Source organism: Mastomys coucha, unplaced genomic scaffold (genome assembly GCF_008632895.1).
Source record: "Mastomys coucha isolate ucsf_1 unplaced genomic scaffold, UCSF_Mcou_1 pScaffold3, whole genome shotgun sequence".
In the NCBI taxonomy this organism is placed as follows: Eukaryota; Metazoa; Chordata; class Mammalia; order Rodentia; family Muridae; genus Mastomys; species Mastomys coucha.
The window spans coordinates 64,807,351-64,828,611 of NW_022196909.1; the positions used below are offsets into that span (position 1 = coordinate 64,807,351).

The following is a 21,261-nucleotide window of genomic DNA, read 5'->3' on the forward strand; positions in this document are numbered from 1 at the left end:
CCACCTCCCCTGGGGGCTCACACACACACTACTCTGTGGGCTCACACGCACACACCACCCAGCTTTCACAGATATTTTGGGATTCTGAACTCAGGTCTCCATGTTTGCAAAGCAAAAGCTTTGCCCATAAAACTTTCTCTAGCACATCAGTTTAGTATTTTTTTAAAAAATGTTTTATAAATAATGCTTACAGATAAATACTCTTGATGGACTTTGATCACTGTTAATTCAAGACTAAAGAAACAAGCTGGGAGCGTGTCTGAAAGCTGGGCTTTCTGGGATAGGCGCTTCAGACTTGGTTAAATTGCTCTCTAAGCCGTGCAGATAAAACTTCTCTAAACACTCCCAGAGTTCCTCCACCCTTGTACCTCTGCAGGCACTGACCATTTTTTTCTTAAAATTTGCCAATTTGATAAACAAAAGAAACTGATTTTTTTTTTCAACATTTACCAGCCATGGAGTATTAACATCCAGTTTGGGTTCTCTGGGTTCTCTGCTCATTTCTATTGAGATTTTAGAGGTTTTAGGTATCGAGAAAAAATTTATAGATAAATAGTAAGTTCAACCCTTTATTTATTTTTGTTGTTCAAAATAACTTTCTCCTGTTGCTGACTTTTTGATTTTATTTGTAGCAAACATAAAGCTGTAGATTGCTGTGTGTTGACAGTTTTCTTTGTTGAGTGGGTTGAGTCCTTTTCTTTGAGACTTCTAGCAAACACTGGCACTTCCATGAATGTCAGAGAGAGTCTAAGGCTTTCTGGTTTGTCTCCCTTCCCTTTCTGGTAACAAAGAAAATTATCATGATTGTGATTTTTCTTATTACAAGATGTTCTTCTCAAACAGTCATTGAAAAGTATCAGTGGGTCCTGGAGGTCTTGCTGTGCAGCCAGCCTAGCCAGCCTAGCAAGGTCAGGTTCTGTTAAGAGACTGGTTCAAAAAAGACGGCACAGTGGTGGAGGCAGACCCCTGAAGTAAGTCAGTCACCTGCACATACTCCCCCCATATGCAGGCATACACACACACACACACACACACACACACACCACTACATAATCTAAACAGTCATAGAAAATAGTTAAATGATCAAATTCTATATTATCCTAAAAAAAACATACCATGGGAATATAATCAGAGAATATTTAAGAAACAATATTGTGGGGAAAAAAATACAGACACAAAAGTGTCATTTGGGCCAACTGTGAATTTTAAAAATTATTTGTGTGTCTGTGTGTGCATTTATGTGTGTGAGTAAGCACAGGAGATGTGGGGTCTGAGTGACAGGCACTGGGCGTTGCTGACGTGGGTGTGAGAGTTACAGACTCTCAGGGTAGAACAGCAACTGCTCCTAACTGCTGAGCCCTTGCTCCAGTCCCAAGTTGCATTTTGCTGTTTTTTTTTTTTTTTTAATGAGAAACATTGAGATTAATAAACTTTGAGGAAAAAAATCAAAAGTGGTGATGAGTGGTGGAATTAAGTATAATTAAAATTTTATTTTCAGTCTTGTTGCAAAATTAATAAAAGGGGAAATGGGTAAACAGATAATACAAGAAACACAATTTCCCTCGTCTTCTATGTGTCTCCTGAACTATGCTCAGAGTTTTAGAAAAAACGGAGGTACAACACAACAAAGCTGACTGTCCTGAGTGACTCCTAGAAATGAAAGCCTGGACTTCAGAAGGACAAGTGGTAGCCCTGCGCTCACCCCACAGGACCCGCCCCACCCCTCCTCCACTCTGACATCCAGCCATGCTCTGGAGAACGGGTGAGCAGAACACAGTCCCTGCAACATTAGAGCTTACCAGGCAGAGAGGGGAGAGGTTCAGCAGCAGAAATGTAAATAAATGGGGTGAGGGAGTGAAGGTGGGGGCCATGGAGATGGCTGTTTACCAAAGGGGTGCTGAAACAAACGAGGGCTCCCTGGTCTAGTAGAGACATTACGGAGGCTAGCTCTGCACACTTGACATCATCCCACAGTGTCAGTCAGGGGCTGTCTAGGTCAGCTTGGCCTGTGGGTGTTAGGGTGGTAACTTGATTACTTTGAGAAGAGAACAGGTGCATACTGTGGGTGGCCTTATTTCCTACGCAGGGAATCCCGAAGCATAGAGACTGCAGTGATTTGGAATTGGCACAGGCATGCACTAAATCTGCCTGTGGCTGTGTGTGATGTGAACCTGCTCTGAGTTCCCTCCATCTTGACGCCCTGGCTAAGATGGACTAGAATCTGGCATGGTGAACCAATAAACCTTAGGATGCCTAGTCTGGTATTTTATTTAAGACATACATGAACACACTAAGCAAGCAAGTCATCTATAGCATGAATCTATAGGGTTTGAGAGTTCCTGGCAGAAAGGGGACAGCCTGTATGCAAATTCAGAGTTGGGGGCGGACATTCAATGACAGATGAACTGTAGTAGAATCCTAAGAAGAGACCTGGGGCTCAGCTGGGAAAAGAGCAGCGAGGAGACGTCTTCAAGTGGCTCAGGCAAAGATTTAATAGCAGGTGAGCTGCAGAGCTGGAAACCACGTGTGTGGTTGAATTGGAACACTTATGTCTCTGTTACCAATCTGAAAGGACACGCCTCAGGTAGCCAGTTGGGTCCAGGAAGATGAAACACCCATGAAACAGCTGCCCCAGTGCAGCCAATGAACTTGGAAATGGTTTGTTAAAGGGCATTGCTGTGGCAATGGCTAACTGGTTAACAATGTTCAACCTAGATGAAGTGTATGAGACCACTGTGCTTGCTCAGCTTGGGGTTAGTCCTTGTCATGGATGATAAAGATGCTCGAACATCCCAACTGAGTGATGATTATGGGAACAATTCTTGGAGCACCAGGAGCTCTGCCCACACTCCTTTCATTAAGTCCCCCATGAGTGCACCAACACCTACGCATTCCCCAGTCGGGAGTCTACCATGAGCACCCCCTCAGCAAAGGCCTAGCTTTCAGAGGTCATCCCTGAGTGTTAGCTTGTGGACCTCCAAAGGACGTTTAACACAGATAACCAGGGAGAAGCGTTCTGCAGCTGAACAGCCTCCCAGGTCCCCGGGGGCCCGAGGAGAAGGTATGGCCCAAGGTCCAGCTCAACTTTAAGTTCTCAGCAACACTCCAGGGAGAGACCCTGCCACAGAAGAAGCACCCATGCTGCTTAAGACAAGCTTCCTCATTCCTGATGTATGAGTGTTCAATGCTGGCAGAGACACGGTAGTTCCTCCAAAACTGTACAGAACAGTACTCAGTTTCTCTAGACTTCTACGAAATGTCAGAAGTATCTCTTTGCCTCTCCAGGGTCCATTTCTGTGTAGTCAACCAAAAGTAGACAAAAAAAAAAATCTGTGTTGAACAAAAGCACATCCTTTTCTGCCATTATTTCCTAAGCCATACGGTATAGTAAACCACTTACCCTGCATGGACACAGTATTAAATATTATAAGTCATCCTGAGGTGATTTAAAGTACACAGGGGGATATAGGTAGTCAGGACACATGAGCATCTGCGGATCTGAGTATTTGAGGAGTTCCCTGAACCAAACCCTGTGGATACTAAAGGATGCCAGCCAACCCACTTTCCAAGGCCACTGGCTCTATCTCCTCAGTGGAAACCCCCCCCCCCCCTTTAAATGCACATACTGAGCAGTAAGAACTAAAATGCCCAATTCAGCGTATGGTGGTCTTTAATCTATCAACAGTACAGCAGAATTGGAACCCCAAGGTGGAAGGGATGAACAGGCGCCTCCAGATGCTCCCCCCCACCTGTGTGCCCCATTCCCCACCCCACTGCCCAGCCACTGTGTGCCTCCTTCCCTTCCCCCATGCCTGCTGCTCTACCTTGTTCTCCTGAGTATAGAAGGCTGAATCACCTACTTGTCTACAACAAAGCCAGTTCAGAATAGCTGTCAAAACCTGGTCATCTGTAACGGCAGGCAGAGAACGTCGGTGAAGCCTGGAGGACAGACGGCTGGTCTTTAAGGAGCCATTGTTTTGATGGACTTGTCTCCCCTCTATCACCGCTCAGCCTCCCTGCGATGCATGTCAGCCCTGGTGTAAGCAGGACCACTTCAGACTGAAGCCTCCTGATGGAGACAGGTGGACATCCTCCATGCTGTGGAATGCATTCTATCCTCACTGTGTCTTTTACTAAGATGCTTTCCAACACTGCACGAAAGCTATGTGCCCGGGTACTGCATAAATACTTGATGATGCCGACCTTTTGGCAAAAGGCCACCATAACGTTACAAGCTTGTGATCTGCAAGAAGGACATGGGAAAAGATCCGCCATCCACCATCTCTAGAGGAAAAGCCTATGTGCAATGCTCTTCTGTAGACATGCACATCCAAGTGTAGACATGCACGTCAAGTGCGCATCCAAGATCAGACTGTGGTTTTCGGCTGTAAAGTATTTGGGACATGCACAGCTGGACAGGTGGTCGCTTCAGCAAGTCTAACCTTTGCAGGTTTATAAACTCTGATCTTTGAACAATCTCAGGTAAGACTCAACTGTCCACTTTCAGAGGGCCCCCATTTTCTCCTTTATGTTGATTTCTGTTGACTCCAGGCATGGCCTCTCTCTCTAACTCAATAACCATATCTGCACGGGTACTTAGGCTGTCATGTGATCTCCTTCGAATATAAACACTGTTGAACCACCCCCAGATCACCACTGCTGCCTTCTCTTACCTCCCCTACCCTCACCCCAGCCTTCTCTGTGACCTGGGCCTGCTACCTCCCTACATTCTTATTCAGAGGGCCAGTAAAGGTTCACTCCCCTTCTGTCCACAGGGACTAGCCTGCAAGTGCAATGCCTAACAGACCAGGTAAGGATGTGTCTTAATCAGTGCCATAGTGATGAAACACCCCAGCCAAAGCACCCTAAGGAGAGGGAGGGCTTGTTTGCCTTAAGGTTCAAGGTTACAGTCTATCATGGGAGGAAGTCATGGCCAGGGCTTGAGGCAGATGCTCACGCTGACTGTATCCTCAGCAATGCTCAGCTCACTTTCTCTCTGTTCTGCACAGTCTCGGAAGGATCTCAACCCACTGGATCGTGTCATCCCCAATGGATAGGCATCCCCACCTCCATTAGCTTAATCACAGCAATCTCCCACAAGCATGCCCACAGACATCTCTCCCAGGCATTTCCAGATATCATCAAACTGACAATTGAGATTAATCATCACCAAAGGAAGAAAAACTGAGTGTGAGGCATCCTGTTAAACATAGACCACAGTTTCCCACTCAATCCTCCCACAAGGAGTCAATCATCACTCTTGATCAGTGTAGAGAGGAGGAAGGCCACAAAAGTTAAATGAAGGGCAGAGAGATGGCTAAGCAATTAAATCAATTCACACTTTTCCAGGGGACCTGAGTTTAGTCCCCAGTATGCACATCAAGTGGCTCACAACCATCTGCAACTCCAGCTCCAGGGGATCTGATGCCTCTATCTGTCCTCTGCAGGTGCACGCGCGAGCACACACACACACACACACACACACAAACACACACACACACACACACACAAAACTTAAAATAAATCTTGTTTTTTAAATTAAATGATCTGTACATGTTTATGTATATTGGCAAGGCCAACTATATATGAAATGTAGTTCAATTCCAGCATAAGGAAGTATTTACTGAGCCACTCCAGGGAGTCAAATGTTGTCTAAGGAAACAGGATCAGGCAATGGATTAGGCTCACAAGATCCTGGGCTACAACTGCACCACATTCCCTCTGCTTTGGAGCATCAGGTTCTAAAAATATATATAAAAATATAAAAATATAAAAAAAGATACTTAAAAAAAGGGGAGAGGTGCCAGCCCTGTGTGTTTACAAGATACCTGTATGAACACATAGACATCTTATTTGAAATACATATATTATAGTTTGGATGTGAAATGTCCCTGGAAGCCTCATGTGTTGATGGTCTGACTGACAGCTGGTGGGGCTTTTGTTAAGCAACTGGGTCCCAAAAGCTGAGGCTTCATCTATTGATCCACTGATCAACTCATAGGATGGCATCTATGGGAGGTGGTGGGGGACTGAAGAGGTAGAGCCTAACTGGAGGTAAGGGCATGCTGGTTAGTGCCAACCTTGTCCCCAGACCTTCCAAGCTGCATGAGGTGGGTAGTTTTCCTAGGTCATGACCTCTGCCATGATCCCTCACCACAGCTCAAACCCCCAGAGCTGGTCAACCATCAGCTGAGGCCTCTGAAATCACAAGCATCAACAGACCCTTCCCGTTCATAATGGTTACTGGAGGAATTGGGAGAGTGATGGAGAGCTGTCTAAGGCAGTGTACACATTTCTCACATGTGTAGCCTGCCTGCCTCAGACGACTGGATCAACTTGGTATCTGAAAAGGTGGCGTAAGAACCCACCATGGCTTTGACTGTGTGGCTAATTTGTTTGTTTGTTTGAGACAGCTTCTCTGTGTAGCCCTAGCTATTTTCGAATTGTCTCTGTAAATCAGGCTAGGCTCAAACTCAGGGAACTGCCTGAGTGCTGAGCTTAAAGGCTCGTGCCACCACGCCTGGTTTTGTCTATCTGTCTGTTTGTGATGGCTAATCTTGGTCAACAACTTAACAGGTAGGATTGGCTAAAACCCTGCTGCTGAGCATATCCAATGAGACATTTTATTAAGCTGATTATTTGAATCAGGACGAGGGACCCTAAAACCCGGCTTTCCTTTCTGGTGGCATCCCATTTGCCTTCTGCCTGCTAGTCCTTACCCTCACTGGCAAGTTTATCCATCCTACTGCTGCAGCCTGCATTTAACTCAATGTCTTCAGGACTCCAGACACTGAAAAGCAGCAGCTCTTCAGTTATCTTCTAGGACCACAGTCCCAGTTCAGGCACAGTGAGAAATCCAGTATCACCGACCAACGATATCCAGCAAACCTGCTGAAAATCAGTTCTTCCAGAGACCCTGGCTACCACAGAATAGGGTGCAGCAGAGGTATCAAGGAGCCTCAGGATGATTTATTTACTCAAAAGAGCAGAAATAGGGGCCAGAAAGATGGCTGAGCTATTAGGAGCACCGGGTAGTCTTACAAAGGAGCTGAATTTGGAAGCTCCCACATGGTAGCTCACAACCATCTGTAACTCCAATTCCAGGTAATCCTTTGCCCTCTTCTAGCTTCCATAAGTACCAGATATAAATATGGTATACATACAAACATTCAGCCAACCATTAATACACATAAAATAAATTGTTTAAAGGGGGGGGGTCAGGAATAAAGACACACCTAGTTAAGATGACCCATAGCATTGGACAGTGGTGGCACACACCTTTAATCCCAGCACTTGGGAGGCAGAGGCAGGCAGATTTCTGAGTCTGAGGCCAGTCTGCTCTACAGAGTGAGTTCCAGGACAGTCAGGGCTACACAGAGAAACCCTGTCTCAAAAAAAAGGGGGGGGGCATGTAATGCAATGTACAAATGGACAGACTGTGTCATCTACAATACATTCTATTCAAGTCTTCATTTGGATAACCTGTAGAACGATCTTCAAATTTACAGAAAACAGTTGCTAGAGAAACCGGCGGAAACCCCACAGGAAGTACTGTAGAACAGTCACCGTAGGAAGTCCTCTGGTGGACATGAAGCTGCGTTCCCTTCTAGCACTTGGCCAGCGCATCGCTGGGCCAGACTCTGCTCCAGCAATCAGCTGTACAGATATCTTTGAAACCCAGGGAGTACTGGCAGACAGGGTAGGCAAGGGAAAGGACAGCGTGGGGAGGAGAAGACGTCAGGGCACGTGACTTGGGGAGAGGCTGCGGCAGTAACCTAACCAGCCATCGTCCTCATGTTTCTCTCCTGTGCCATGCGCCTGAGGGCCTTGGAGTTAGACAGATAGGGACCGGGCCTAAACAGATAATAAAGACGGCAAATTTTCCTCTTCCCTGAACTCCTGACCTGACATAAAGGCCTAGCAGCTACCTAGCTGGCCCCCTGACCAGTTTGAGAAGTTCAAGGCCCCATCTGGCCACTCCTACCTCCAAGCTGTTGGCCTATCAGCTTCCCTGTCTTTGTTCAAGATCATCAATCTTAACTTAGGGGATGGGGACATCTCAAAGACATCGAACCCCGAGCCCAGAGTATCCCTTCTGCTCTGGCAAGAGGGTCTTCCTGTGTGCTTCACTCTTTGCATGTGTTGCTTCATCTCTAATAAAAAGCCCACCCCCTTAAAGTTAATCCATCTGCAATTTTTTCCTGCATCTACCTGTTGTGCCTTTAAATTCCTGCCTTTTAATTCTTTAACTGGTCCAGAAAATGCACCCAATCAAGACTCCTAGTTGGTAACATGCCCATTTGGGAATTAATTAAACAACAACAACAACAACAACCCAGGACAGGAATGTAAATTTTGACATGGAATTTGGAGCACTGGGTAGTCTTACAAAGGAGCTAAATTTGGAAGCAGGGCCACCTTCTACATTCTGGGAAGGTAAAAATGGACGCTGGAGTCTGACTATGTGTCTTGGACTGAGGCCTTACCTTCTTTGCAGGACAAAGTTCTCCTACTGTATCTCTGTGGAGAATCCTTCTGAGGAGGAGTGAGTGCCCATTTAAAAGTCACGATAGGCAGACTCCCCGCGCCCCCCACCCAGGCTATCAGCAAGAACTCTCTGCATGTCTTTTCTTTTCAATTCTGGGAACAGGTCAGGTGCCTGCTGCTTCCCTGGCCGGTGGGAACCATCAGCTTGCTCAGAGCAGACCCACCCTTGCCACTAAGGTTACGCTGACCCCCTCTGCAGCAGAGAGCCTTAGTTACAGCACCAGTTCTGAGGTCTGCTCCAGTGAGCTCTGTCCCCCGGCTTTCAGAGCTCTGCCTGCACAGAGCCTCCACTGCAGAGGTATGGGAGTCACTGCTGCAGAGACTGTGGTCACAGGAGACATTTCACAATTTGTCCTTAAAGATGAAACACTACTCTGCTGTACCCAAAGCCAGGGGTGGCTGTGACAGCATTGACCCTTGTGGGCCAGTGTGAAGGCCCAGCACATCTCTGTGCTTTGTGTGCAGGGTTGGAGAGGGGAGTGAGGGGTCCCGGAGGTTGGCTCTGCCTAGATCTTTAAGCTATCGTGAAGACAGGACCAGTGTTTTGGGAGCTTACATGGCACTGTCTCTTGGGCTCAGATAATGGAGCCAAAGGCATCCTTTCTGATGCTCCAATTTTGCTCAAAGGAGAGAGACAATTGCCCAGTAGCCTCCTGAGTAGCTACTAAGAGCTGTTCATTTTTTAGGTGTTAGTACGATCAGTTTGCTCAGGAGAAAGGTAAAACCTTGGCTGGCTACCTAGACAATAGAAAAGGAACAGCTATTGCCAGTGTCCCTAGAGACGCAGGAGTTGATGGGGTCCTCCCTGGCATGACCAATACTGATGATGTGGACTGGAAACGCCTACTCAAGTCCCCCCTGCTTGGTGCTTTATGGTGCGCCTCCAAACAGCCCATGGCAGCCCCTGCTTCTGAGGACAGTGGAGCCACCCAGAGGGGGCTTCCTGGTGCATCAAGGAGTTGCTTGATCTGCCGCTGGAGACTGAAAATTAACTACATGTGTCCTCTAGAGCTGCACTCTCAAGTCCACCACACGGAGCTATTCAGATGACAAAAGTGAAATGAACTGTAAACTTTGGTTTCTAAGTCAAGGGGGTCCAAGATGGCTGGTGGCTATGGGATAGCACAATCCAGAGCATTCTACCATCACAGCATGTTCTACTGGCCAGCACTGTCCTACACGCTTCTCTCGGGAGCTCAGGCATTCCATGCTATTCACCGCTCATCATGCCTGCTGCTGCTCTAATGACCCACTGACTGTGTGTGTCAGTCAAACAGAAGCAAACACAGACCTTGCAGCTCAAATTGAGACCTGTCTGCTTCGTCATCATTGCAGGCTGTAAATCATCCGGAGCCTACACATTCAGAACAGGATCTCTGCTCTGAGGCGGCTGACTTGGCCCTGCACGAATTCCACTCCTAGCTCCGCTCCTGCCTGAGAAGCTGCACATCACCAACCCTGCCGTCGATGCCTTGTCAGGCTCTGCTGGGGTCCACAGGTCTGTGTAACACCTCACTTCCTAAGGCTTCTGGTTGACTCGCACCCCTGCCCAAGCTGGTACACCAGCCCCGCACCCTAAACTGCTTTTTTGTCTTCGAAGTTGACTCAACTCACCAACATGTTACCCCAACTCCTTTCTTGGCTCAAAAAACGTTCCCCACTGTGGGCAGACTTTCCTTCTGCCTCAAAAGCTGGCATCAGTAGCATACATCAGGAAGCAAGGCCTTAGAGGTGAGCCCCTTCTAAGGCAGAAGTGCAGGACCTGGTGTCCCAGCAGCACACTAGAGCCGAGTGCTGCCACCCTTTCCAGCTGTCAGTTCCAGGGTGCTGCTGCTGCTTCAGACTGCAAGAGTGTGTACAGACAGGTGGCATCTAAAGGGGGGGAGGAATTAACAGTCCCAGAGAGTCGCCTTCTTAAAAGCCTCCAAGCTTCATCCAAGAAGACAGGGTCACTACAGAGGGTCTAGCCTTCATGAGATCTTCCCAGAGATATGCTAATTAGAAATCATGTGCTGTGTGTCTATCGACTATATGGCTTTCTGGTGGAGGAGGCTGGAAAGAAGAGCCAAGATCACAGGAACAAGAAAAGTGGTAAAGCATTCCATACCATTGGCCATGCCAAGCTGGAAGACAGCGTTCACCAGCACACCGCCTTTCCGGAAATGGTCACTCATGTGCTCCAGCCAGCTGGCGTCCAGACTGCTCACTGTATGGCCGTTCTTGGAGACCTGGAGGGGGATGGTGACGGGGTAATACTGTCGACATTTCTGCTGGCTCTTCGGTCTGTTGAAAAAGGCGAAGATCTCCATCTCTGTTGGGATTCATAAAAAGGATGGAGGGGGGGGTTAGCTCATCAATTTGCTAAACTGGGTTCAGTGGATTCTCCCTGGAGCCGGAGAATGGCATCAGCATTGAATCCCTGAGGCTACACTCTTGCCAGATAATAAATCTCCAAGTTCAGCCATAACTTTCTGAGCTTGCTTTCAGGGAGTAGGTCCCAGAGCCTGTGCTTTGGATGGAGACTGCTGGTGTTTTGTTTTGAGACAAGGTCTCATGCCCTCCAGGCTGGACTCAAACCTGCTATACAGTCAAGGATGAACCTGAATTCCGGGGATATGTTACCATACCCAGCTTACATGGTTCTGGAATCGGAACCTAATTCATGCATGTCAGGCAAATATTCTACATCCTTAGCTGGAACTAGGTTTTGAATCTGAAATATAATAGATAATTTGGAATTAATTTACATTGTTAAGCATCTGGAAGAAGTGTATTTCTAGAAATAAGTAAGAAATGAGTGTTTGTGGAGTAAATGTAGAACTTAGTCATAAAAGGGGTGGTGGGAGAGATTCATAAAAAAGAAAAAAACCACTTCTCTAATTCCAGGAACCTTTTTACATCCCTGAATTTGCTATTTATAAACTGCAGGAGAGTTTCCTGGGGCCAAACCCATAATACTCAATCAAGTACATCAAGTACATTGATATGTAAAAATAAATATGTTCCTGTAAATGGGGGTTCCTGCTCGGAGTAGTAGGTCAGCTCAATCAGCCAGGCGGGCCCTGGGTGTGAAGCTGGGAGCTCTCCACTCTTTCATTTATAGCCCAGAAATCAATAATCCCCAGCAGTCCACCGCTGACTCGCATCTGCTGTTTATGCTGCCAGCCATGGTTAGCGGGAACCACTGCCAGGAGCAAATACCTGGAATTTCAATATACACTATAGAGTGTGTTTTTTCACCATTCGTTTAGTCAAGCTATCAAAGCTGGCCCAGCTTGGAAAGCTTTGCTTGTGCAGTCTGGTTAGGAATATGCACTGGCTGCCAAAATGCCATTGAAGTGATAAGGAAATCCCCACCATCTTTCAAACAGAAAACTTAAAGGTCATACACAATGGCTGGCATTAGGGCGAAGCACAAATTATACATGTGTTCTGGACATGGGCCCACACCTGCACTTAAACTCTGGGATGTAGGCTCCCAGATTTCAGGATTGGGCCATTTGGATGTTACCTAAGTATTAGCTGGGATATGCATGTGTGTGTGTGTGTATGTGTGTGTGTGTGTTTGTGGTCACTTTCTTACTAGAGAGGATGAGAGCACTAGCACACACACACACACACACACACACACACACACACACGACCTTACATATCTCATTTGTTGCACACACACACACACACACACACACACACGACCTTACATATCTCACTTGTTGCACACACACACACACACACACACACACACACGACCTTACATATCTCACTTGTTGCACACACACACATACACACACGACCTTACATATCTCATTTGTTGCACACACACACACACACACACACACACACACGACCTTACATATCTCATTTGTTGCTTTCTGTCTCTTGCCTTGAGAGTCAGCCTCTCACTAAGCTTGCCACTCAGGCTAGACTGGATGACCAGTGAATTCTCAGCTTCTCCTGTCTCCACCCCTCAATAACTGGTTTACAGGCCTGTGTAGCTGTACCTGGTTTACAGGCCTGTGTAGCTGTACCTGGCTTTTTACCTGGGTTCTGGGGATTCACACTCAAGCCCACACATATACACAGCAAGCCCTCTTATCTAGGGAGCCAACTCCACATACATTGATTTTTTTTTTTTTTTTTTTTTTTTTTTTTTTTTTTTTTGGTTTTTCGAGACAGGGTTTCTCTGTGTAGACCTGGCTGTCCTGGAACTCACTCTGTAGACCAGGCTGGCCTCAAACTCAGAAATCTGCCTGCCTCTGTCTCCCAAGTGCTGGGATAAAGGCGTGCGCCACCACCGCCCAGCCTGATATTTTAAAAAACTGGCTCAGTTTCCTTTATTAAAACGAAAGGATTTCAAAAGAGAGTTTGCTTCCTTCCTTTGCTTCCACCATATAAACCATCCCTGCTTGCTGTACTGGGTCATTTGGTTACAGTGACAATCAGGTTCATCCTCAGAGCCCTGAAGAGGCTCTCATGTAGGAGCTGCATTCTAGAACACAGGATCTCCCAGCCCCATCTGGTTAAGCATCAGTGAAGTCCCTGAGTCATGAGACCTGCTGCTACTAACAGCCGAACTGACAGGGAGTTTAGTTTCATCAAGCTATTCCATCCAACAGAACCAGTGTCTGTCTTTAGAAACTTCCACCTGAATCGTATCCAGCAAATGCTGCTCGGTTATTAGCCCCAACCCAACTTCCCTTTCAGTCTACCTACTTGACCCAAGATGCTGTATCTACCACAGAAAAGATTTCAAACAAGAAATTAGGCCCTGGTGCATGCAGATCCAATCACCAGACGATGAAAATGGGGTGCCACAGGAAAATGTGTGAGGTGAAGAAAGAAGCCAGCGACTGAGGCTAGGGCTGGCTGGCGATGCGGCATCTTCTGTCCTAGGTTCCTCAAGTTCAGTAAAAGCATCCAGGAAGGAGGGGAGTCTGATCTGCTGTGTCCTTGGATCCTTCAAAGTAGACCCTCCAAGCTTTCCCACACGGGCACTGGACACTACTGTAACACACGTCATATGGGTCAGCCATCTTGTTCTCTGAGCTCACTGGCAAGCTGAATCTGCCTGCCCCCAGTTCAAACCCAAGCATGTTTGTCTCAGTGCCCTCCAGGAAGAGGTGTCTAGGAGGGGGCTTTCCTGCCAACTCCATGACAGGGAGGACAGAGCAGCAATAACGCTGGAGAGTGAAACACTGTCCTTGGAGAACAACCAGATGCAAACTTTTATCAACAGACAGGGATGAGGAGCCAGTTCAGCCATGGGAAGCTGATCTGTGGAGAGAAGCTCAGTCGGAATTCTGCCTTCCTGCCTTAACTTCCTCCACCAATTTCTGTTGACGGTTTAAGTACCTGGCTTTACGATGTTTTGTTGTCTGTCTGTTACGTGCCTACTTATCCACCCACTTACCTAGCATCTACTTATCCATCCACTTACCTAGCATCTACTCGCTGTTTATGCTTTTACTTTGGTGTGCTGCATACTTAATAAACTCACCCATTTGAAACCAAAATTATGGCTATCATAGAACATTCTGCAGTGCCTACAGAACAAGAGATAATGCTGAAAAGAGAGATAGCGAGTAGGGATAGAAATGAGGAGATGAAGCAAACGATAGCCATGTTAATGTGCAGTTACCACAGGGCAGCTGTGGCCCCGTCAGGGACGCAGGTCCACTGGGACAATGTCACCTCAGATGCATCCACTAAGGACAAGACAACTGAGGTGCCCATCTACTTAGACAAAAGTCACTCCTGAAGTACTCCCTGCCAGGGCTGTCCACGGTTTGGTCCACAGCACAATGCCCTATAGCCCATTACAGTTAGGCACAAATGCAACAGGAGTAATTGCTCTGAACCGCTGCATTGGAAGAAGAGGGAATTCGGTCATGGCCACAGCTGGTAGCACTTGAACACACAGAAGACCATCTTCACTCACAGTGCAGTAAGAATAAGTGCCACTCTCCTGAAAGCATTCACAACAGAAAATAAGTAAGGCCGAAATGGAGGGGGGGGGGGGACAGACAGGTAATGCAGGAACACCTACGCTTTCCAGGCTCCATCTCCCCAGCAGGCAAGGCCGCAACCGGAAACAAAAGTACGTGTTTCAGGAAGGAAAGGAGAATGCCATCTGAAGAGCCACAGAAGAATCATCAGTGATGGGATACCAGGAGAGGCCTGATCTCACACAACCCTTCAGTCAGCTCCACTCATAGGGATACCACCCAAGAGAAACTACCCCCAAACCATGTGTTTGGAGGCTCTCATGTCCCCCGAACTCCAACACAGTTCATAGGTGAGCAGGGACGAAGGATTCTGAAGAGCCCCAGGCTTGTTTAAATGTTCTCTGTTGCTCTATAACTCTAACATGACCCTAGCTGGAAGCTTTTTCCAGATGTGGGAAAGTCCCAGAGGAAGGCATTGTTTGTGAGAATGGCTAAAGGACTAGGCTGGTAGAGCAGTCAAAGAGCACCAGATTGTCTTCTTGTGCTGCCCGTGACATGGGGCCTTGCCACATTTCATTTGGAACTCTTATGCCTTCCAAGGTCCCTGTACCGCAGTGGGTGCCTCACATGTTTGTGATGGACATGAGCAGGATAAACAGAGAACATGGAGACCCGAGCTGGAACTGGCCAAGCATGGCTTGGCTGATGGTCCTTGCTATACGCAAGCAGGCAGGGGAAAGGTATGCTGCTCCGAGTGCCACGCCTGGGCCTGAGCTAAGCTATAGTGCAGATGGAAGCCCGCAGCTTGTCTGCATCTATGGAACCAGACAGCTGGAACTTGTGAACGAGCCACAGGGATGGCTGGGTTTCAGTGTCCAAGGAGAGCTGTGGTTTGGAGGAAACAGAACTGAGAATTGAATCTGAGTTGTGGGCATCATAAGCCAGATTTGGGGCAGACCGTGGAGTTGGAGAGTCAGGCATAGCTGGGTGGGGACTGCAAGCTGCTCAAGTCATGAGCAGGGGGAACTGAAATGAGCGACTTCCATAAGGCAGGGTTGCTGGCACACTGAAGGGGAGGTCCACCAAATCCCTGGACACAGCTGTGGAAGGCTGCACACTTTTCACAGGCACGGTGCCAGCACAGGACACCTCTGAGCCAGCGTGAGGCCACCTGACACGGTAATCAGCTCGCGAGCACACAGCAGACCCAGGCACAGGCACCTCAGGCGGGCATGACCTCCCACCATACCTGACACTCTCAACTTCCACAGGAGCTTCAGGTGTATCTCTCAGAATCCCTGACAGTGAGGGGGCAGAGCCTGGGGTCTCTCAATCCTCTCAGACCCTGGGCTCATGCCCCCATCTAGTAAAAGGTTAACTTACTGGTGGCTGTGGTTGGGGACATTTGTTCGTGGACTCAGTGGGAGCCTGGAGATATGGCAGCAAGTGGCTCAGGTGGAGGAGGCAGGGTGACAAGGTCTATCTGCCTCCATGGGCTCTAGGGAGAAAAACACACAGCACAAAAGCTCCAGGCCTCAAATCTGACTGCCTGGCACCACACCCCTGCTCTGGCTTGCACACCCAAGTGTTTTTTTGCTTCTTGATCAAGGGTATTGTAAGGGGTACTGGGGTGTATCTCACAGTGACCTCCTATCAACAGAAATCCAACTAATGAACAAGATGGAGAAGGGTGTAACACCTGCACCACAATGAAGGGGCGGGGTCAGCCAGTCATGTTCCCTGTAGTTCCTGAAAGACCACTGTGAACTGACCCTGACTGGATCCACTGCTAGTTGCTTCCTACATTAAAAAACAAACCAACAGAGGAAGAGCGGTGCAAGAATGGAGGCCACCTCCGGAATCTTTTTAAATGGTCTCGCTGTGATTGCAGAAAGAGTCTTAAACATTTCAGCCTCCTTAGGGGGCTGGGGATGGGCTGAGAGAAAGGCACGCAGCCAGCCAGCCGAGCAGGGCATGGGATGGTGAAGCTGCGGCTGGGTGCCCTGGGAGTGCTTTTCAGGGCAGGGCCGTGAACAGACACCCCAGGGAAGGAAGCAGTAAACTCCCTAGGGAAAGGCTCAGGAGAGAAGCTGGGGTCAGATAAGGACTTTGACCTGTACAGACGGGATCCTTGGATGTCCAGCCTTCAGGAAGAGAACTTTCCTTATCAGTGAGCTGGAAACCACAGTAGCATCTCCTGTCAAAGTTGTGGTGAGGGGAATGGACATAACACCCGGGGAATACTAGACCAAGGCCCTCCACTAGTAACGTGTGTCTACCAACTGACTTTAAAAAGCTGGAGAGAGGAGGAGAGTGCTCTGGGCATTACAGGAGGGCTTGGTTCTGATCTTCAGCCACAGTAGAGCCTGGACAATGGAGAGAGGCAAGGAGCCACAGACAAGAAACAGGGTATTGGACATCTGGGAAGGGTCCTAGGAAAGGCCTCTCAGGGTTAAAGGTCAAACACAGAAAGTGAACCTTCATGAGGTATAGGAGAAAGGTGAGTTCTGGAACACAGGCTCCACACTTCTGACAGACTTGGGATTAACTGTCTCATTTCTTCTTAAAAGTCAGGATTCTGTGAGGGGTAGCAGTGTATAGCCAGGGCCCTGAGTGGGGCTCACATGGGGAAGTTAGGGGCATGTATCTGAACAACACTACCACCTAGCTAGAAGGTGTACACAGACATTGGTTTCTTCCCCATGGCACTGCTTGTCTCCCATGGCTGCTAACCCTTCCTCCAGGGTTTCATGCCTGACCTGGGCCCTCATCTTCCACTTGGTTCTGCAATCACCCTCCTTCTCAGAATTTAGCATGCTCAGACCCCAGCCTCAAGATGGAGCTTCCCAGACCCTCACACCAGATCTGAACCTGAGCCACTATCAAGGTGAGACAGTAGTCTACCTCAGTGAAGTCAAAAATCCTATCAGTAGTTCTAAACTAAAGTTCAAAGGTCTTGAATAAAGGCTAGCTCTACTATATCTCAGAATTGAGGCAGTGCCTTCCAGCCCCTTTCGGGGAAACCTTGCTAACAGATCTCAGATCTGACCATCCTATAACTTTCTTCTCAAGAGGTACTGACTTAACAAAAAATAAATAAACAAAATAAAATCAACTCACTGCCCCTATTCTTCAAGTACCTGTATCAGTGGCAAGAGGCCAATCTCAAGCATTAGCTAATACACAACAGAAATGGTCACTGGGAACACGATACAGAAAGGTCTAAACAGATGTCCTGATGTGGCTTTGTGGGTATTCTACTGTCAGGCAACTCGTGGTCACCTTCCAAAAGCCAGAGAGGGCCCATTGCTAACAAAAGGACCCACGCGATGGATGTGATTTCCAGGCAAAAGTAAGAAAAGGAGACTATGAGAGTTACAGAAGGCTTCGGGAGGTCTTTTCATTCTGTTACACTAGAAAGACCAAGTAGAGAGGAGGCGTGGGTAGTGTGTCAACCCTACCTGCAGTCCTATGCCAGGGGTGCCAGCTCCCAGCCAGAAGGGGTAAGAGAGCTCACCTGAATCATAAGAGTGCATAGAGAATAGAGAGATGGCCCCTTTACAAGATGATACCGAGTCTAGTATTAATAAATGTTGTCTGTTATGGGTGGGTTGTTATGTGACATCATCAATGCAAACGGGAATTAGCACTGACAGAGAGAAGATCCGCAGTGGTGATAAAGCGTTTTCTCCATGATGCCCATCTGCCAACTCTATGTGCTTCTTGCAATCAAGATGTTTCCATCTGAGCAGGCAGAACCACTACTCTTGCGTGGTATGCCCTCCTGGCTTTCTCACTCTCTTGTTTAGGCAGACATTCAGAAGCAGAATGTCCAAGCTCACTGGAAAGTGGTTCACTCGGGTGTGAGGGTAGAGAAGTTCCTGGCAACCTGGGAGCACTGAATGACACTATGTGGTCTAGAAGCCACCTTTGGAGTCCCTGCAAGTCAGTTTCATTGGGCTCTGCTCATCCCACAAGGTCCACAGCTGCAGTGGGTGAACAGCTGTGCAGCCCAGATAGCCACTTGACAAACTTTCTCTTGTTTGATGTACTGCTGTGTCTACATACTAATTTCCTTTCCTTTCCCTAAGAGGCCCTGGGAATACTAAAAAGCTGTTAGCCTCTGTTTAAGCAGGTCAGAACTCCTGGCATTGACACTTACTCCTGGAGGGCAGCTCTTCATGCCCCTTTGAGGGGTCACCCTCTGATCCATCCAGTACTGGCCTCAAACCCCGCGGTGGAAACTTGCCAGCCTCGTTCTCTTCTGAGGGAGAGGGAATGCCAGGTTGCTGGGCACTGGGCACCTCTCCTGCGGATCCTGGGGTGGGCTCTGGTCTTCGGTTCACTCCTGCAGTGGCAACATCGATATCTGCAGCCTTTGGAGTATCATTTTCCAAGGATGAATGGTCCCCAAAGGTGTATTTCACATCCCTGGCATCTTCAACACTGTTGGCGACAGGCACGAAACGCCTGCTGCTTGCTGAGCTCACAGAGGACTGGTACTGAGGCACCACACTAACAAACTTCAAGCCCTGACTTGCGGCCTCCTGCACCTGGGAGACAAAGGAGACAAAGGAAAATTTGTATATAGGACACAGCCAAGCACTGAGACCACTGCGCATTCCCAGTGTCAACACAAGCTGCAGAGGCCTGAAGGGGCAAGTCTGGCCTGGTGGGCCTCACCGTTGAATACTTAAGCCTATGGTTATTTATTGACGACCTCTCTCTTTCTCTCACTCCCTCCATTCTTCCTCCTTCCCCTCCCTCCCTCCCCCTCTCTCATTTGTGTGTGTGTGTCTATGCCATATTACACACAGTTATGAGCTGCCTGACAGAGATGCTGAGATCTGAACTCAGGCCCTCTACAATACCAGCGAACAGTTTTACTGCTCAGCAATCTCTCTCTCTTTTTTTAAAAAATAATTTTTGAGACAAAGTATCACTATGAAGCCTCAGCTTGCCTTGAACTACACATCCTCCTGGGCCTGCTTCCTTAGTGCCATAATGTCTTTTTTCCCCTTCTTTTCCTTTTTCTTTTCTCTTTGGTGTGCGTGTACAAATGCATACCTGTGCACTTAAGTACAGAGACCAGAAGGCAATAGGAAGTGTCTGTCCTTGATTGCTTGCCACCTTTATTTTTAAAAAAGAATCTCTCGATGGAACTCATCTATTTGTTTAGGCTGGTTGACCAATAAGCTCTAGAGAGCCACAGCTGCAGGGGACCCACTCGTGTCTCTACCCAGCACCCAGCAGTAGATTACAGCATGTGTTGTCATGTTCTGTTTTCTAACTTGGGTTCTGGGAATCCTAACTCAGGCCCTCAGGCTTTTGTGGAAGGCCACTTTAACAGCTGAGCAGCTCCCTGAATGTTTTAGTTTCTTTTCTTTTCTTTTCTTTTCTTTTTTTTTGAGTCTGGACAAAGGAACTGAAAGAATAAGCTCAGATAAATAAGAATTTGAAGGAGGAAGTTAGCATGGTGACAGTTTATATTATTCTCCTCCACCTCCTGCTTCCAGCTCAAGAGGCTACACAGTACAAACTCAACAGAGCTGCTCTGCAAGCCCTCACTGCGGAGTGGTAAGCACATGATCAAGAGCCCACATTTGTAGGCAGTACTTTAGGCAGAGGACCTAGGTGGAGAATGTGATTGGCATCCTTCCCAGTGCTGCCTGCCCTCAGGCCTGCAGGAAGTATGGTACCCTCAGAGCACCCATCCCTGACCCTCAGCTAATACTAGGTAGGCCCTTCGATCCCCAAGCCCTGGTACATACCACCTCAGGCAAGGAGCCCAGAAGCTATTCCCTCTCACTCCCTCAGCCCAGAAGAGGAACATGGCCATCTAACTACAAGGTATCTTGTGACATATGAGCTCTCCATGACATCAACCCCAGGCAGTTGAATTTAGAAAGAAGGGCGCTGAAAGAAAAACTGGAAGTAAGAGCATAATGAAACCAAGCAAATCAGCTGAAACTAGGAGGTGGTCTTCCAGAGATGCTCCCGGCAAGGATGCTCAAGCCATGGGACCAGTGAGCAAGGAGGAGAGCCTTGGAGCCTTGGAAATCTTAGTCTCTGACTGCCAAGTGGTTCTCAGGAACCCTCAAGGCTTCTGCAGTGCTCAGGAATAATCAGGAATCAGCAAAAAGTACCAGCATGGGGCTACTGGAGAAGTGACCTCTGCAGCCCTCTCTCACCAATTATCCCCTGTTACACTGTGTCATCTTTCTCCCACACAGAAATTCTTGAACACAAAATCTACACCAGTTGCAGATGTACCTGCCATCTTTTTATGAAACCTAGCCTAAACGACACAAAGCACTAGTAATAGTAGACCGACTGTGCACCTATTGTGGGCTGGGCACTGTGCTGACATTTACACTGTGTTCTGTGTATCATTGTCTCCATTTTAGGTGAGTCCTAGGGGTGAGAGTTGTAAGTTCAAAGTGGGGAGCCAGAGTTCACAGCCCGGCCTGGGCCAAAGCAGGCTTGAGAGTCAGGGCCTCCCAGGTCTTTAAATCTGCGCATGTCTGCCATGCGCCCTGGGCTGATAGTCAGCTTTACTAATCTGCACATGACTGCCATGCGCCCTGGGCTGATAGTCAGCTTTCTGTTACTATGAGCAAAAGCTGAGGTGAACAATCTCAGGAAGAAACACAACTTGATCTGGACTGTTGCATTCTGTTCTGTTACATTCTGGGGTTTTAGACCTTTGTGGCAGTGTAAGTGTAGAGCAGCTCTCGTCACTAGCTGAGAGAAAGAGAGAGAGAGAGAG

The 21,261-nt window shown here is 47.9% G+C and overlaps 1 protein-coding gene across 3 annotated transcripts in view; it reads right to left on the reverse strand.

Annotated features, from left to right (window-relative positions):
- The window catches only part of Rftn1 (raftlin, lipid raft linker 1), a 200,699-nt gene that overhangs the window by 43,272 nt on the left and 136,166 nt on the right, over nt 1–21,261 (reverse strand). For all 3 annotated transcript variants that reach the window (XM_031348247.1, XM_031348248.1, XM_031348249.1), the window contains exons 5-6: nt 18,655–19,045; nt 10,655–10,858 (exon numbers count right to left, since the gene is read on the reverse strand). In XM_031348247.1, coding sequence (XP_031204107.1) covers nt 10,655–10,858; nt 18,655–19,045 — 595 coding nt within the window. The remainder of the gene's footprint in view (nt 1–10,654; nt 10,859–18,654; nt 19,046–21,261) is intronic.